At 44.3% G+C, this 19,922-nt stretch overlaps 1 protein-coding gene across 1 annotated transcript; it reads right to left on the bottom strand.

Moving 5' to 3' along the window:
• Positions 1 to 12,243: 12,243 nt before the first annotated feature.
• On the bottom strand, positions 12,244 to 13,197 carry LOC130283137 (olfactory receptor 5B21-like). Its single transcript, XM_056532328.1, has one exon. It carries the CDS (start codon positions 13,195 to 13,197, stop codon positions 12,244 to 12,246), a length of 954 nt encoding a protein of 317 aa, XP_056388303.1.
• Positions 13,198 to 19,922: the final 6,725 nt, after the last annotated feature.

Below are 19,922 nucleotides of genomic sequence, written 5' to 3'. Positions count from 1 at the left end.
TGTGACCATGTTAAATTCTCTATGGTATGTTGGAGGACCTTTGGAGGTCCTTGGGTCACAGGTTAACCATAATCCTTTGTAATGGTGATTGACACAAGTATTGGACCAATTAGCTCTAGTCCAGCCCCTGCCCATATAAGGGAGCTGTAACAAATTATCGCTCTCTTGGGTTGCTGCTCTCGTGGATGCTGGACTAGCAGGACGGATCTGCGCAACTTACAAAGACACGCTAGGCCTGAAAACCTACCGGCCTCAGCTGAAGTAAACAGTGAGTTCTAAATTACTCCTGCTAAAGCTAGCGTGACTACTGGACCGCAACTAAATCCCCTAAATCTAGCGGAACAGCGCATATTACCTTAATAGGTCCCAACCTTTGTCAATCTCCAAGAAAGCAGTTGTATGTATAGAGACTGTTCCGGTTATGAAGCTTGCATAAAATCTTCAGTAAAAGTTTTGTGGAAGAAAAGGTTGTCCAGTCCTTGAGCCTCTCAGTGTGTACCAAAGTGCACGGCAGCGCCAACGTCTGGAGCTGTAACTATAGTCAGAGACAATACATGTCCTTTACGACTCCCTGGGTGAATGTGGTTCCTGCACAGCCACAACCCCAACTTGGACAGGCCACACCGCTCCCTCCTCCATGCTCTCAGCCCTTTTGTCCTGTGACAGTGTGCGACTCTGCCTCCTCATCCTCCACCGTGTCCTCAGCCTCCACTGCCCAGACAAGTCTCAGTGGCCCTTCAGCATAGCATGTGTACAGGGCACATCGGTGTCACGCTGTTCTTCACATGGTTTGCCTTGGCGAAAAGAGTCACACACGGGAGAAAATGCTAAAAGTCATTCGTAATCGAAGTATCGCTTATGCCATGGCTGGTCAGAGCACTAGAGACATGACGCCTACATCTCATGGCCACATGAGCCCTGTGGGGGCTGAAGTGGAGGAGGGGGAGGGGCACAGTGGAGCAAAGTTTAGGTTTCGCCAAATAGGAGTTTTTTTCTAGTAATCTGAAAGGAGATGAGGAGCAGGAGAAGCCAGAGTAGCTAGAGGGTTATCAGAAAGGCGAGACAGAGGATCCAGACACACCGTGGCAGTATGCAGGGCAGATGGAGGCAGGGAGTACCTCTGAGTCACTTGTACAAATGGCACGATGCATGCTCACCTGCTTGCGTAGTGACAGCCAAATTGTCACCATTCGGCAGTGGGATGACTTCTGGATCTCCACCTTATTGGACCCTCGCTGCCGCCACAAAATAGGGGCCTTTTTTACACCCACTGAGAGGAAGGGCAAAATTACCTACTAAAGAGGCATCCTATGTAGTTAGTTTACTGATGCCTATCGGCACCATCGTCCATCCTCTCGCAGGTCTGACTTGGGGGGCCCCTGCACTCACCTTCCACTGCTGCTGGGGAGGGGAGGGGAGGGGTGGCAGGAGCAGTACCAGCTCTAGCAGCAGCAGCCTGAGTCTACAGTCGCTGATGTGTAGCTTTCTTCACCCTCATAGTGAAGCAACTCATCTGCATCAGGTAGACCTGGAGCAGGACCTGAACCAGCAGGTGGTGGCATACCTTGACATGACCATGCCTACACACCTTGAAGATCTGCTGGACCTCTGGGCAGCCAAACTTTATTTGTGTCCGCAACTAGCAGAGTTTCCCCTGGAAAAGCTGTCCTGCCCAGCCAGTAGTGTGCCATCAGAGCGGATGTTTAGTGCGGCAGGGGCCATAGTCACCCAAAGGAGAACTCGTCTGTCCACGAAAAATGTGGAGAGACTGAGTTTTGTGAAGTTGAATCAGGCATGGATCAGCCAGGATTTCCAGCCACCAATGCCTGATGCATAAGAGTAGATTGATCATGGTGCCACACCAACACTTCACTAGTGCCAAACAGATTTAAGGCGCTGCTCCCCAGTTAGAAACATTCCTCCACATCAGACCTTTTTTCAACCACCTTCCTCACCGGGTACTGGTATTGCTACCCACTGCACCACTTTGTCACCGAGTCACTTTCAGGACTACTGATGCTGTTGCTGCCACCTCCAGGCTGTCTCATTCAGCCACAATTTGGTCTCATCTTGCTTCAGCCACCTCCAGGCTGTGCCATTAATCCAATATTCAACCAAACCCACAGGCCTTAGCCCGGGGTAAAAATCCCTATTAGATCCCACCACTAAAATAGGAGTTTTTTTCACCCCGGGCTAAGGCCTGTGGGTATGAATTATTATCAGTTGTCCCCTTACTCATCTGGGGTTGAGCATAGTATTAAGTCAACATATGGTTTACTGATGCTGCTGGGCTTGGGTCTAGGAATAAACATTTTGTTAAGGTAGCACTAGTTAACCAAAATTTTCAGTGTAATTTCAGAATTAGTTTTTAATCTTAGGGATTGTGAAGCCCTAGTGTCTACTCATGCTGTTGCCAACTCCTGGCTGTGCCATTCAGACACTATATGGTTTCCTCATGCTTCAGCCAACTTCAGGCAGTGTCATTCAGGCAATATATGGTTTACTGATGCTGCTGGGCTTGGGTCTGGGAATGAAAAAATTGTTATGGTAGCACTACCTACCCTAAATCTTCAGTTTAAATTTCAGAATTCATCTTTTAATCTTAGGGATTGTGAAGCCCTAGTGTCAACCCATGCTGCTGCCAACTCCTGGCTGTGCCATTCAGATACTATATGGTCTCCTCATGCTTCAGCCAACTCCAGGCTTTGTCATTCAGCCAATATATGGTTTACTGATGCTGCTGTTTTGTTATAATAGCACTAGCTACCCAAAATCTTCAGTTTAAATTTCAAAATTCATCTTTTAATCTTAGAGATTGTGAAGCCCTAGTGTCTACTCATGCTGCTACCAGCTTCAGGCTGTGTCATTCAGTCATTATATGGTCTCCTCATGCTGCCAACACCTCCACGCTTTGTCATTCAGCCATTATATGTGTGTAAATGGGTAAGTAACTGGCTCAGTGATAGGAAACAGAGGGTGGTTATTAATGATACTTATTCTGATTGGGTGACTTAACTAGTGGAGTACCACAGGGGTCAGTATTGGGTCCTGTCCTGTTTAATATATTCATTAATGACCTTGTAGAGGGGTTGAATAGTAAAGTAGCAATCTTTGCAGATGATACTAAACTCTGTAAAGTGGTAAACACAATAGAGGACAGGGCACTATTACAAATGGATCTGGATAGGTTGGAGGCTTGGGCTAGGAAGTGGCAGATGAGGTTCAACACTGATAAATGTAAGGTAATGCACATGAGGAGGAAAAATCCGTCCTGGGATTATGTATTAAATGGGAGCACACTAGGTACGACTGACGTGGAAAAGGACTTGGGAGTATTAGTTAACAGTAATAGTGGCATAGATGCCCACGACAAGGAAATAATTCTACCGCTGTACAAATCACTAGTAGTGATGTCGCGAACATAAAATTTTCGGTTCGCGAACGGCGAACGCGAACTTCCGCAAACCAGGCGAACTGCGATTGACTTCAATGGGCAGGCAAATTTTAAAACCCACAGGGACTCTTTCTGGCCACAATAGTGATTTAAAAGTTGTTTCAAGGGGACTAATACCTGGACTCCGGCGTGCATAGATTCTCCCATATTAGGCAGCACATAGTTAGAGCCCCCCTTTCGGCAGCACATAATTAGATCCCCCCTTTAGGCATCACATAGATTCCCCATATTAGGCAGCACATAGTTAGAGCCCCCCCTTTAGGCAGCACTTAGTGGGATTTGAACCCAAGGCCCCAGAGCTGCAAGTCAGCAGTGATAACCTCTGAGCCACCATGCTACCCTTACCATACATCTAGTATGCATGGTTGCTAAAATGGACAGAGATGTCAGCAGAGAGTACCAGAAAAATTAGGCATGTACACATGGCTCAAAAATTTGGTATTGTTGCAGCCGCAGCTGTAGCAGCACCCAGAAAAATTGCGGCAGCATAAAAAGTGCAGCATATCCAAGAGTCCAGAAGACTCTATAATGCAGGGCGGAGAAATAGACAAAGAAATTCTTTTCTAAATACATTTTTTCATCAAATAAAGAAACAAGAGTTCATCCCTATCTGTATTTTATTTTTGAAAATGTAAGTTTAAAAATCACACGCAACAAGCGTTCCTTGGTGTAATGGTTAGTACTCTGGAAAATTCAAGTTTAAATTATCAGAAAGTCCAGAAGACTCTATGATGCAGGACGGTGAAAATCACAGAGAAATCCTTTTCCAAATAAAATTTTTCATCAAATCAAGATGAAAGCAGCGGCCAGAAAAAGTGCAGCACCAGAGGCCAGAAAAATTAGGCATGTACACATGGCTGAAATATAAAAACAAGCGCATATCCAAGAGTCCAGAAGACTCTATAATGCAGGACGGAGAAACACACAAAGAAATTATTTTCTAAATAAATTTTTTCATCAAATAAAGAAACAGAGTTCTTCCCTCTCTGTATTTTACTTTTGAAAATGTAAGTTAAAAAATAACACGCAACAAGCGTTCCTTTGTGTAATGGTTAGTACTCTTGAAAATTCAAGTTAAATTATTAATAAATTCCAGAAGACTCTATAATGCAGGACGGTGAAAAACACAAAGAAATCCTTTTCAAAGTAAAAGGGTCCCTCAACAGGCACGACAGCATGAAAGACCCCATTTGCTCAAGGTTGGATGCCGAGCTACTCATGTCCCTTTCCTCGTCCTCAGTGATGTCAGGGAAGGTATCATCTTCTTCCCCCCAGCCACGTACAACACCACGGGAACCAGATAGGTGATAATGAGCACCCTGGGATGCCTGTTGTGGTTGGTCTTCCTCCTCCTCTTCAAAGCCACATTCCTCCTCTGACTCCTCTTCCTCACAATCCTCTTCCAGCGTTGCCGCAGGTCCAACAAGCGATGCTGATAAGGCTGTTTCTGGTGGTGATGGTGACCACAACTCTTCCTCTTCATGCTCATCTACTGCCTGATCCAGCACTCTTCGCAGGGCACGCTCCAGGAGGAAAACAATTGGTATGATATCGCTGATGGTGCCTTCGGTGCGACTGACTAGGTTTGTCACCTCCTCAAAAGGATGCATGAGCCTACAGGCATTGCGCATGAGCGTCCAGTAACGTGGCAAAAAAATTCCCATCTCCGCAGATGATGTCCTAGCACCCCGGTCATACAAATATTCGTTACATAGTTACATAGTTAGTACGGTTGAAAAAAGACATACGTCCATCAAGTTCAATCAGGGAATTGAAGGGTAGGATATTGGGGAAGGGATGGGATTTTATATTTCTTCATAAGCATTAAGGTCGTTAACGGCTTTTTCTTGTTGGAGCAGCCGGTCGAACATTAGGAGTGTTGAATTCCAACATGTTGGGCTGTCGCAAATCAAGCGCCTCACTGGCATGATGGACAGAGATGTCAGCAGAGAGTGCCAGAAAAATTAGGCATGTACACATGGCTGAAAAATGTGGTATTGTTGCAGCCGCTGCTGTAGCAGTAGCCAGAGAAATTTCTGTTTGTTTCCCAGCCAGAAAGTGCCCTAAAACATTGCGGCTTGAACCATAGTCGGTGGCGGATAAGTCATGCAAGTCATCCTTGGTCGCCACCTTACCCAGTCGGAACATGATTGGTCGGATACTTCAAAAAAGAGTTGCCACCGATGCCTCTTGGAATTCTCCAAAGAGGAAATACACGTTTCATCCCTGATTGGTCTCCGCCCGGACCTGCCCAGCAGCGATTGGTCGAATTCTTCAAAAAAGATTTGCCGCCGATGCCTCTAGAAATCCCCCATAGAGGAATTATTTATCTTTAACCTGATTTTTCGCCGCCCGGACCTGCCCAGCAGCAATTGGCTGAAAGATTTGAAAGACATCCTGCCGCCACCAGCGGCAAAGACTTGCAACCTGAACTCATACGTCCCCTCTCTGATTGGCTCACTCAACATCCCGAACAGCCAATCAGAGTTAAGCCTACCATCCCCATGCCCATGTTTGGATGACATCCCCTCACCTAATTTTTCCTATGAAAGCGTAACTGTACACAGCCATGTACGGCACGATCCTGATTGGTCGCCCCCATACCATCCAGCAGCGAGCGACCAATCAGCTTCAAGAGGCCCGTTTTCATTCAAAATCCACTGCGGCAACCCTGCACAGCGTCACCAGGTTTACCCAATGCGCAGTGTAGGTGATATACCTGCCCTGACCATTCTTTGCAGACCAGGTATCAGTGTCAGATGGACCCTTGCCCCAACACTGTGTGCCAGACATGCCATTACTTCCTGTTGCACAATCGAGTACCGGTTGGGGATTGCCTTTTGTGCAAAGCAATTTTGGCCGGGTACCTTCCACTGCGGTGTCCCAATAGCTAAAAATAAAATTTTTGCTATTTTTTAAATTAAATTTTTTTTACATTTTTTTTATTTTTTAAAATACATTTTTTAAAAGCTGGCGGGCTATGAGTTCAGACAAGCCAGCTGTCAGACGCCCGGCTAGCGGGGGACCTTGTGACATTGGTATCTTATGCTCAAACATGTCCTTTACAGATGTAGACGTAGAGTAGACGCTGTAGGTCTGACACAAGCTTGCAGACAACTAACTGCTATTCAATCTATTACAGTCAAAATTGTATTTTTTTTATTTACACAACTGACACACCACATATGATTTGCACTAGTGTGACAATGAGCCCAGCAGGCTCCAAAACTCCCAAGTGTGAAGTGAACTGACTGATTTTATTTCACAGCCAAAAAAGTTTTTTTTCTTCAAATTTACACTATGGTCGGTCACCCCAAAGATGATTTGCACTAGTGTGACAATGAGCTTTAAGGGCCAAAAGACTCCCAAGTGTGAAGTGACTGATTTTATTTCACAGCCAAAAAAGGTATTTTTTTTCCTAATTTACACAATTGTCAACCCACATATGATTTGCACTAGTGTGACAATGAGCCCAGCAGGCCCAAAGACTCCCAAATGTGATGTGAACTGTGGTTTTATTTCACAGCCAAAAAGGTATTTTTATTTTTTATTTGCAAGTGTCACACCAAATGTGATTTGCACTAGGGTGACACAATTAGCCCTGCTGGCAAATAAACTGACAACTGTGACGTGAACTGATTGGTTTTATTTCACAGGCAAAAAATGTATTATTTTTTTTATTTGCACAAGTGTCACACCAAATGTGATTTGCACTAGGGTGACACAATTTGCCCTGCAGGCAAAAAAAACTAGCAACTGTGACGGGAACTGACAGTGACTGCTTTTATTTAACAGCCAAAAAAGTTTTTTTTTTTTAATTTGCACAACTGTCACATCAAATGTGATTTGCACTAGTGTGACAATGAGCAAAAAAGCTTGCCAGCGGAGTTCCCCTTTTAAGCAGTGGTCCCCAACCAGCCTCCAGCTGTTGCAAAAACACACGGACTGATATATTTCAGCCCTTTGAATACTGTAGTAGTTAGTGGCTGTAAAGAAAAAAAGCTTGCCAGCGGAGTTCCCCTTTTAAGCAGTGGTCCCCAACCAGGGTGCCTCCAGCTGTTGCAAAACACATGGACTGATATATTTCAGCCCTTTGAAAACTGTAGTAGTTCGTTGCTTTAAAGAAAAAAAGCTTGTCAGCGGAGTTCCTCTTTTAAGCAGTGGTCCCCAACGAGGGTGCCTCCAGCTGTTGCAAAACACACGGACTGATATCTTTCAGCCCTTTGAATACTGTAGTAGTTAGTTGCTTTAAAGAAAAAAAAGCTTGCCAGCGGAGTTCCCCTTTTAAGCAGTGGTCCCCAACCAGGGTGCCTCCAGCTGTTGCAAAACACACGGACTGATATCTTTCAGCTCTTTGAATACTGTAGTAGTTAGTTGCTTGAAGGAACTTAAGTTTTATACTGGAGTACCCCTTTTAACCAGCGGTTCCCTCCAAACCAGGGTGCCTCCAGCTGTTGCAAGACACACGGACTGATATTTGAGCCCTTAAAAGGGCTTTTTTGAGTGCTGTCCCTAAAGCAGATGTTAAACTAGTGCTTTAGGAGTAAACTGGACCCTGAATACACCACCTAGCAGCAACCTAGTTATCGCTTTCCCTATACAGCAGGAGCAGCTTCTCTGTCCCTCCACTTCCTAAGCCTGCAGCATGCCGAATAAAGGTAAAATGGCGTCCGTGCAAGAGGTAGGAGGGTCTGGAAGGGAGGGACTGCTGTTGATTGGCTGTAATGTGTCTGCTGACTCTGACTCACAGGGTTCAAAGTTTACCGCAATGTTAAAGTATAGGGGGCGGATCGAACTTCACATGTGTTCGCCCGGCGAGGCGAACGCGAACATGCTAAATTCGCCGGGAACTGTTCGCCGGCGAACAATTCGCGACATCTCTAATCACTAGTCAGACCACACATAGAATACTGTGTACAGTACTGGGCACCAGTGTACAAGAAAGATATGGAGCTGGAGAGGGTTAAAAGACGGGCAACCAGGGTAATACGGGGAATGGGAGGACTACAGTACCCAGAAAGATTATCAGAATTAGGGTTATTTAGTTTAGAAAAAAGAAGGCTTAGGGGAGACCTAATAACTATGTATAAATATATCAGGGGACAGTACAGAGATCTTTCCCATGATCTATTTATATCCAGGACTGTATCTATAACAAGGGGGCATCCTCTCCGTTTAGAGGAAAGAAGTTTTCCACACCAGCACAGACGGGGGGGGGTTCTTTACTGTAAAAGCAGTGAGACTGTGGAATTCTCTCCCGGAGGAGGTGGTCATGGGGAACTCTGTAAAAGAATTTAAAAGGGGTCTGGATGCATTTTGGAGAGTAAGAACATTGCTGGTTATGTATATTAGAATTATAGGGACAGAACGTTGATCCAGGGATTTATTCTGATTGCCATATTTGGAGTCGGGAAGGAATTTTTTACCTCTAGTATGAGTTTTTTTTTTTGCCTTCCTCTGGATTAACTCAGTAGGAAGCCATTAGGGATATAGGTTGAACGTGATGGACTCTGGTCTTTTTTCAACCTTATGAACTATGTTTCTATGTTACTATATGTTTCCTCATGCTTCAGCCTCATCCAAGCTGTGTCATTCAGCCACTATACGGTCTCCTCATGCTGCCAACACCTCCATGCTGTGTCATTCAGCCACTATATGGTCTCCTCATACTGATGCCACCTCCAGGCTCTGTCATTGTGCCACTCTGAGGCAGTGATTCTAAAAGTGGTGCCTGTAATCTGCATGTCATACTAAATAACAGTATTATTTCACTACCCCAGCACACTCCATATGCTTGTTAGAACACTACAAAGTGTTCTACACACCTATTGAGGCTCTCTGTAGGCCACAAATATCCCTTTTTAATTTAGATTTTCCGCAAATAAATTCGGATCAAACCACATTTTGAAAAAAAATTCAGCCAATCGAATTTTTCAAAAGTTCCCTCATCTTTATTCAAAACCTTAAAGGGAATCTTTCATCATTATCCCCTGCATTAACCTGTTGGAATAAATTGTAGTGTGGGTGTACAGTTTCTCAGGGTCTGGTCGCCTTGGAGGGGGTTCAGGGGCTTTCAGTGACCTCATTCCCCTTGACATTACCCACACTGTCTTACGTCTTACTGACTCCTTTAGCTATCTGAAACATAGCCATTAGAGAGCTCTCTTATCTCTCAGCCTTTTCTAGGTACAGTGCCCTACAGCTGTCTTATCCCCGTAACTCGCGAACTACTCACTAACCAATTTAAAATGTTAAGTTGTTTTTATATCTTTATCTGTTGCTAAGTTTAGCCGTTTATGATTTAACTGTTTGGAGCTAGATGGCTTTGAGTATGCTGTTCCCCACTGTTAATTGGCCTTTTCTACTTATGTCTCCTGTGTGACAAACATATACTGGCACTATTTGTCTGTGTTTGTGCTGTCTTTATTAAAAATTCAATTAAAATGTTTGCCAAAAACAAAACAAAAAAGGTTGTAGTGTGGGTGACCAATTACAGAATAGCAGGCTCCTCAGGGGAGGAGGTGTGACAATGAAGAAGCCAGAGCGCTTAAAGGGGTACTCCGGTGCTAAGACATCTTATCCCCTATCCAAAGGATAGGGGATAAGATGCCTGATCGCGGGGGTCCCGCTGCTGGGGACCCCCGTGATCTTGCCCGCAGCATCCCGTTCGTCCGGGTCTGATTACTGGCGATCACGGGGGCCGGAGCATTGTGACATCATGGCCCCGCCCCTGTGTGATGTCATGCTCCGCCCCCTCAATGCAAGCCTATGGGAGGGCTCTATACACTGAGGACAAGCAGGGCTCTGTGCACTGAGGACAAGCAGAGCTCTGTACATTGAGCACAAGCAGAGCTCTGTGCACTGAGGACAAGCAGGGCTCTGTACACTGAAGACAAGCAGGGCTCTGTACACTGAGGACAAGCAGGGCTCTTTACACTGAGGACAAGCAGGGTTCTGTACACCAAGGACAAGCAGGGCTCTATGCACTGAGGACAAGCAGGGCTCTGTACACTGAGGACAAGCAGGGCTCTGTGCACTGAAGACAAGCAGGGTTCTGTACAGTGAGGAAAAGCAGGGCTCTGTGCAGTGAGGACAAGCAGGGCTCTGTACATTGAGGACAAGCAGGCCTCTGTTCACTGAGGACAAGCAGGGCTCTGTACACTGAGGACAAGGAGGGCTCTGTGCAGTGAGTACAAGCAGGGCTCTGTACACTGAGGACAAGTAGGGCTCTGTGCACTGAGGACAAGCAGGGCTCTGTGCACTGAGGACAAGTAGAGCTCTGTGCACTGAGGACAAGCAGGGCTCTGTGCACTGAGGACAAGTAGGGCTCTGTGCACTGAGGCTCTGTAACATGCTCATGGCTCACACATTAGGATGATTGACAAGCCCGGAGCCTGCACAGAGCCCTGCTTGTCCTCAGTGCACAGAGCCCTGCTTATCCTCAGTGTACATAGCCCTGCTTGTCCTGACCTCACTTCCTGTATTTGGACTTCTCATAGAGAAACACAGGCAAAAGTGTGGGTGACCAATTACAGCATAGCAGGGTCCTTAGGGGAGGAGGTGTGACAATGAAGAAGTCAGCACGCTTAAAGGGGTACTCCGGCGCTAAGACATCTTATCCCCTATCCAAAGCATAGGGGATAAGATGCCTGATCGCGGGGGTCCCACCGCTGGGACCCCCGTGATCTTGCACGCAGCACCCCGTTATAATCAGTCCCCGGAGCTCCGGGTCTGATTACTGGCAATCACGGGGTCGGAGCATCGTGACATCACGGCCCCACCCCCATGTGACGTCATGCTCCGCCCCCTCAATGCAAGCCTATGGGAGGGCTTTGTACACTGAGGACAAGCAGAGCTCTGTACATTGAGAACAAGCAGAGCTCTGTGCACCTGAGGACAAGCAGGGCTCTGTTCACTGAGGACAAGCAGGGCTCTGTACACTGAGGACAAGCAGGGCTCTGCACAGTGAGGACAAGCAGGGCGCTATGCACAGAGTACAAGCAGGGCTCTGAACACTGAGGACAAGTAGGACTCTGTTCACTGAGGACAAGCAGGGCTCTGTGCACTGAGGACAAGTAGGGCTCTGTGCACTGAGTACAAGCAGGGCTCTGTGCACTCAGGACAAGTAGGACTCTGTGCACTGAGGCTCTGTAACATGCTCAAGGCTCACACATCAGGATGATTGACAAGCCCGGAGCCTGCACAGAGCCCTGCTTGTCCTCAGTGTACAGAGCCCTGCTTGTCCTGACCTCACTTCCTGCATTTGGACTTCTCATAGAGAAACACAGGCAATAGCTGCAGGGACATCATTTCCCCCCAAAAAAAATATACACATTTGTTAATCAATGTATATTACAAATATACATATAATAGTGTTATCTACATTATATCAAAAGTTATTTAATAACAGGTACACTTTAAGCATCTGATTAACTGACTGCTGGGACCCGTGCGATCTCCAGACCAGGGCCCTCTTTCTCCCTGTGCATGAAGCTGCATGTTGGCACGTGCTTTATGCATTCTTTGTGGAAGAGCTGGAGATACCCTATTATAGTAGTATGTATCTTAGGCATTCCCTTAGGCAATGCATGGAGAACCTGCCAAAATGCCACTCCATGCACAGGGGGTGAAAGCGCTCCATTCTGGAGATTGTGTGTGGGGTCCCATCTGTCAGACCCCTTGTAATCAGATGCCAATCCTCTATCCTGTGCATAGGAGATAAGTTTTAAAGTACTGGAGTACCCCTTCAATGTTATATAACAAAACATAACTTTATACCTATTAAATATTTATTTGTTTACTTTGCAAAAAGACAAATTAAGTACTTTCTTCATAATATTATTCACTTCTCCGTTTCTTAAGGTATAAATCATTGGATTGATCATGGGGATTACAGCTGTGTAGAGTAAAGCAAAGAGCTTGTCATGATCTGGCATGTACATTGAAGGTGGACGAATATAGACCACTATCATAGTACCATAGAAGAGAACTACCACTGTAAGATGGGATGCACAAGTAGAGAAGGCCTTACTCCTTCCGTCTTTTACACGAATGCTAAAAATAGTACGTAGAATTATAGTATAGGAAGCCAAAGTGAACATGAATGGCATTAATCCTAATACAAGACTCTCCACAAGTATTAACACTACGATGTTGGTATTTTTGCCACATGACAACTTCACAAGGGCAGTAAGGTCACAGAAGAAATGGTTAATCTCATGGGATTTGCAAAAACTGAAATGTGAAGACAATGAGACTGGAAATGATGAACTTACAAAACCAGTTACCCAACAGCCTTGAGCCAGAATGAGGCAGGTTTTTGGACTCATGATCAAGGAGTAACGTAAGGGGTTGCAGATGGCAACATATCGGTCATATGCCATCGCTGCCAATAAAAAATATTCTGAAACTGCAAATGCAATATATAAATACTGCTGTAAAAAGCAGCCTGCAAATGAAATGTGTTTATCACTCTGCGAATGGAGCCATATCAGATTAGGAAGCGTAATAGATGTATAACAAATATCTAGAGAAGCCAAATGGCATAAAAAGAAATACATTGGTTTTTTCAATGTAGTATGAAATAACACAAGCACTAAAATAAGACCGTTTCCTGTTATGGTCAGAATATACATAAGATAGAATGCAAGAAGAAGAGGTAAGTGCAGATGAGGCATGTCAGTAAAACCGACAAGCATAAAAGAGGTTACTGAAGACTGGTTCTCATATATTAATTCAGCCATCCTATTATACAAAGGATAAAGCACAATATAAAAATGTGGTAATATACAGATGGAACAGCCTCAGACTTACCAATATGTATTCTCTACCTAAGAAGTGATCAGGGTGCATAATCTGAATTATACATTGAATTTGGCCACATCAATATTTCTCCATCTATATTATTCAGCATCTGTATTGAATAGCTTAAAGAAGATTGGGCTGCAGTGTCAGTTTAAACCAAAAGGCAGGAGTGGCCTTATTTATTGAAATGATGTTAAATTTTTCTCATATTTTTTGAAGTGTTACCAGCAACAAACTATATGTGGAGGCAGTAAAAAAAAAAAAAAAAAAAAAAAACGCCAAATCAAATACAAAAGAAAAAATTAAGAATTGACAAGACATTAACACAATGCATAATTTCCGAAAGGGTAGGAGGAACTTGTGACTTCCAATAATCTGCAATACTAAGTCTGGTTACCATAAGAAAAGTATGCATTGGTACTCTCGCTTTACCTGGAATCTGGTCTAGGACTAAAGCTCCTTGTAAAGAAGTACCTACAAGTTCTCTGAATTATTTTAAAATACTCTTCCACAAGTTGCATAGGATTAGGTAGACCACCACATATAACTTGTGTACCTACTGGGTAGCAGTCTCTCCAGCATTATTTGGAATAGCCTGATATTACATGTGAGAGTCTTGTTGGTTTAAGGTACCAACTTTTCTGAATCTTTTTCATCCATTACAAGTGATTAATACATTTAGTTGTTTTCCATGGCCACTAAAGGGCTAGTCTGATTGCGACAGAATAAGACATTTCCATTTCCTCCTTTCATTTAACCATACAAATCAGTGTATTATGAACTGGCCCAGGAGGTTCTTAGAAAAAATGTTCTGATCTCAATACAGAAAATCACTAAACTTGAACAAAATATGTAAAAATTACAGAAAAGAGGAAAATACTCTGACACAAATAAATAATCCGCTGTTAGGATGCCGTAGCAGCTATTTTACTACAAAATGGAGGTCTGTTGTATTTCATCTACTGTGTCCATGGCTCAAGGTTTTGCGGGGAGGTATACAGAGGGTCACCAAGGCCCCATATACAATTTTACAATAACTTGTGTTACTAAAAAGACAATCTTGGAAGGAAGCATTCTGCATGTGGATATCTATTCCTTTATAGTCAAGATATACTGTGCATCTACCTTGACTGTGTTAAGTCAGTATTACTCTCCTTCATGTGTATGGCTTCTATACGGTCTGGTTGATATATTCCTAATTCCAATATAAATCATAGATTAACAGGTGAATTATTCAAAAGACACTGTAATGAAAGAGGCAGAATTCAGTACTGAAAGCAGTACACACTGACTAAATATTATTTAGTTACTGTTAGCAGATGCAGTCAAATCCTCATCTCTTCTTTATCCAGCTGTTGCTCAGTCGTTTTTTTAGACTTCTTTATAAAAGGAGAAATCGGTGGCTTGGGGACATTGTATAAGGAAATTATTGCTCATTGGGAATTGCCATTATACTTATAAATGTAATGATAATTCAGTTAATGAATTGTAATTTATTGTATGTACTGCTTAAAGCATTACTGTCCTTCTATCAAACTTTTGCCATGTCATTGCTCAGATTGGTCTGATTCTCAGTGCTGAGACTCCCTCTGATTGTGGGATATCAGCACAATTCACTCCCTGGCTAGGCGGTCAATGGCACCAAAGTTTATAGTCATCTGCAATCAGATGGCTGAATATTGAGCAGGGGAGGGAAGTGAACTGTACAATTTTTGCAACACTGGCGGTGCTCATACGTCCAGAGAAATGTAGTATACCAATGTAGCGTAACAATAACGTAGCACTCAACCCAACTTGGATGCAAATTGTGAGAATCTTTTATATAGATCACATGCAGGTTACATCAAGGATGCTGAGAATTGACAGGAAGACTATCAGGCTTTCTCCCTAAAATTGGGAAATAGTTTAAGCCAGCAACAAACATAAATAAAGGAAATAAAGCAGGACAAATTTATTAAGGATTGGCTTGATATTCAGTACAACCATGTATTCACCTGGAAAAACACACAAATTTTTTTTTTAAATAACAGGACGCATAAAAACACAGACTAAAAAAAAAAAGAAAGTCAGCAGGAACTACTGGGTAACAGTTCCTCTGTGGACAAGCCAGGTCCAAGTCGAGGCAACAAGAAACAAAAGAAAGCCTGAAAGAGCATCAGACAAAGCACAAGAAAGAAAACAAACAGTCACATAGAAAGAATAACCAAAAAACTGAATCGTTTGACCAATCTGTCAAATATGCCCTTGAATAAGGACTGTATGTAACCATTGCAAAAAGGACTTAATTACCGTATACAGTGACCTCCCTACCTATGATGGCCCCGACATATAATCATTTCAACATACGATGGCCTCTCAGAGGCCATTGCATGTTAAAGGCAGCATCAACATACAATGCTTTTGTATGTTGGGGCCATCGCATAAATGGCTATCCGGCAGCACAGACTGCTTCAGCTGCCACCGGATAGCCGTTTGCGGTGCCCCGTGTGGTCCGCTGACGATCACTTATCTGTTCTCGGGGCTCCGGCGCGTCCTCTTCGGCATCCCCTGCATCGTCGGCGCTCTCCATCGTCGTCATCAAGTCGCCGCGCACGCCGTCCCGTCATCCAATAGGAGCGGCGTGTGTAGCAACGTGATGGCGTCGACGGAGAGCGAGGATGCCGGGGAAGCAGAGGCCTTGCCGGAGCATTGGGAACACCCCGGGGACGCGGCGACAGCAATGGAAGGCGACATCCCGGGCGGCGGTGACGAGCGGTGACGGTTCGGAGCGGCAGGGACAGGTGAGTACAGCTTCCTCTACCAGTGGTCTTCAACCTGCAGACCTCCAGATGTTGCAAAAATACAACTCCCAGCATGCCCGGACAGCTGTTGGCTGTCCTATACTTTCCTATACTTTACATTGCATGCATCCCTCAACATACGATGGTTTCAACAAACGATGGTCCGTTTGGAATGGATTCCCATTGTATGTTGAGGGACCATTGTATACTCGAATATAAGCCGAGGCCCCTAATTTTACCCCAAAAACCCAGGAAAATTTATTGACTCGACTATAAGCCTAGAGTGGGAAATACATCATCCCTCCATGTAATCATCCAGACCCCCGTCATCATCCACACCCTTCATCATCACCGCCTGTCAATCCCTTCATCAGTGGTCTTCAACCTGCGGACCTCCAGATGTTGCAAAACTACAACTCCCAGCATGCACGGACAGCCATCGGCTGTCCAGGCATGCTGGGAGTTGTAGTTTTGAAACCTCTGGAGGTCCACAGGTTGAAGACCACTGCGGCCTTCGTCATCATCCATCCCCTTTTGTTTTGTACTCACCACTAGTGTTTCTCGCGAATATTCGCAATTCGAATTCGAATATTCGCGAATATAGCGCTATATATTCGTAATTACGAATATAATATTTTTTTTTATTATTTTTTTTTTCACAGTACACATCACAGTGATCATCCCTCTCTGCTTCCAGCTTATGTGGTGTAAGAAGGCTCTAATACTACTGTGTGAGACTGGTGTGCGAATGCGCAAAGCATATGGGAATTTTCGCTTATGTTGATTTTTGTATATGCAAATTTTCGCATGTGTTAATTTTCGCACACGTGAATATTCGCATATGCGAAAATAAAACGAGAATATTACGAATATGACGAATATTCGTCCATATATTCGCGAATATTCGCGAATTCGAATATGGCCTATGCCGCTCAACACTACTCACCACTCCTCGGCGGAAGTTAGGGTGATCTGGTCCGGGCCATCTATGCTGCAGGGACCGTCCGGTGGGGATGGTTAGTCCTTGCGGGCTGTCCATTTTCACCGGGGGGCCTCTTTTCCGCACTTTGGGCCCGGACTAGTGCGTTGCCTTGACGTTGCCCATGAACGTCTCTGTGCGTCGTTATCAAGGCAACGTCATTACTCCGGGGCCGGGCCCGAAGCACAGAGAAGAGGCCCCTCCGGTGAAAATGGACAGCCGGCAACGACTAACCATCCCCACCGTACGGTCCCGGCAGCATAGATGGCCCGGACCAGCTCACCCTAACTTCCTGCCGAGGGGAGGTGAGTACAAAACAAAAGGGGGGCTTGCTGGGAAAAATTGTGCTGAAAAACTCGGCTTATACTCGAGTATGTGAAATTGACCTGCATAAGGGTATCAGAAAAATTTATTCGTGCAAGTTCTTTGAGAACAAGACACCTGCTCAGGATTTTCCATACGAGGGTGAGATCTCTGCCATCATGGGCAATCTAGGTTTCATTGCCCATTTTGCAAGTTGTCTATCAGATCTCTGAGACTTAGGAATACTGTTGAGCATTTGTGATACTGAACCGTGGAGTGAAGAAGCCCCAGAAGTAGAAATAAAAGCCTTCAGAGGCGGCAATAAATCCACCTTCTGCCTACCAGTTGCCACAGGTAGCAGTCATAACTGCAGTCCCGAATGACATTAAAGTTCTCCTCTACCCAAAATACTTCTTGGACTTCCGTCAAGGGAAAATTGTGGTATGGAATGGCTATGGAGTTACAGTGACCTCAAAAAGGCAGATAAAGGCAATATTGTAGTAGTGATGTGCAGATGGAAAATAACATCCTTTCTAGAAAGACCACAGAAAAACTTCTCCCCTTGCACCCATCCAACCTACAATGGTATAATCTACCCAAAGTGTACAAATCCATTGTTGATCCCCCGGGCACCCCATAGTGTTCGAAAATGAATGGGTGACAGAATATTAGAGATGAGCGAACTTTTCAAAAATTCGATTTGGCCGATTTGCCAAGTTTGTTTCGACCCAAATTTTTTCGCGCCGAATCTATATTAAAAAAGGCTATTTGTAGCCTACAGAGAGCCTCAATAGGGGTATAGAACACTTTGCTGTGTTCTGACGCGCATATGGAGTGTGCTGGGGTAGTGAAATAATACTGTTAATCAGAATAACATGCATATTACCGTTATTGCTTTTAGAATCACTGCTGCAGAGCTGCACAATGACAGAGCCTGGAGGTTGCATCAGTGTGAGGAGACCATATAGTGGCTGAATGACACAGCGTGGATGGGTTGGCAGCATGAGGAGACCATATAGTGGCTGAATGACACAGCATGGAGGTGTTGGCAGCATGAGGACACCCTATAGTGGCTGAATGACACAGCGTGGAGGTGTTGGCAGCATGATGACACCATATAGTGGCTGGATGACACAGCGTGGAGATGTTGGCAGCATGAGGAGACCATGGAGACCATATAGTGGCTGAATGACACGGCATGGAGGTGATGGCAGCATGAGGAGACCATATAGTGACTGAATGACACAACTTGGATGAGGCTGTAGCATGAGGAGACAATATAGTGGCTGAATGACACAGTGTGGAGGTGTTGGCAGCATTAGGAGACCATATAGTGGCTGAATGGCACAGCCAGGAGTTTGCAGCAGGCACTAGGCATTCATCCCTAAGATTAAAAGATGAATATAGAAATTGAAACTGAAGATTTTGGATAGCTGGTGCTACATACCATAACAACATTTTAATTCCCAGACCATGGCCCAGCAGTGGCATCAGTAAATCATACATTGCCTGAATGACACAGCCTGGAGTTGGCTAAAGCATGAGTACACACTAGGACTTCACAATCCCCAAGAAAAAACACAAGAATTTTTGAAATTTTAAATGAAGATTTTGGATAGCTGATGCTACCTACCATGACAAAATTTTTATTCCCAGACCCAGCAGCGGCATCAGTAAACCATATATTGCCTGAATGACACAGACTCAACATGGCTGAAGCATGAGGAGACACCAGGGCTTCACAATTCCCAAGAAAAAACACAAGAATTTTTCTACATTTAAAATGAAGATTTTGGATAGCTGGTGTTACCTATCATAACAAAATTTTAATTCCCAGACCCATCAGCGGCATCAATAAACCATATATTGCCTGAATGACACAGCCTGGAGTTGGCTGAAGCATGAGTATACACTAGGGTTTCACAATCCCCAAGAAAGAACACAAGAATTTTTTTAATGTAAAATGAAGATTTGGGATAGCTGGTGCTACCTATCATAACAAAATTTTTATTCCCAGACCCAGGCCCTGCAGCGGTATCAGTAAACCGTATATTGCCTGAATTACACAGCCTGGAGTTGGTTGAAGCATGAGGAGACCACAGGGCTTCACAATCCCACCAAAAAACACAAGAATTTTAGAAATTTAAAATGAAGAATTTGGATAGCTAGTGCTACTTACCATAACAAAATTTTAATACCCAGGCCCAGGCCCAGCAGTGGTATCAGTAAACCATGAATTGCCTGAATGACACAGCCTGAAGTTGGCTGAAACTTGAGGAGACCCCAGGGCTTCACAATCCCCCTCCCCCAAAAAAAAAGAATTTTTGAAATTTAAAATGAAGATTTTGGATAGCTAGTGCTACCATAAAAAAAATTTCAATCCCAGACGCAGGCCCAGCAGCAGTATCAGTAAACCATATATTGCCTGAATGACACAGCCTGGAGTTGGCTGAAGTATAAGGAGACCATTGAAATGCATGATTTTTTTAATTAAAATTTAAGAATTTTAAATTTAATTTAATGATTTTGAAATTTAACTTTTAACTCCCAAGTTTTAGTGTCCTGGACCCTGGCGTGTGGGTACAAAGGGCCAAATCTAACA

This window comes from Hyla sarda, chromosome 7 (assembly GCF_029499605.1).
Source record: "Hyla sarda isolate aHylSar1 chromosome 7, aHylSar1.hap1, whole genome shotgun sequence".
Classification (NCBI taxonomy): Eukaryota; Metazoa; Chordata; class Amphibia; order Anura; family Hylidae; genus Hyla; species Hyla sarda.
Note: the sequence above shows the minus strand (reverse complement) of the source record. Positions and strands in the feature narration are given on the sequence as shown.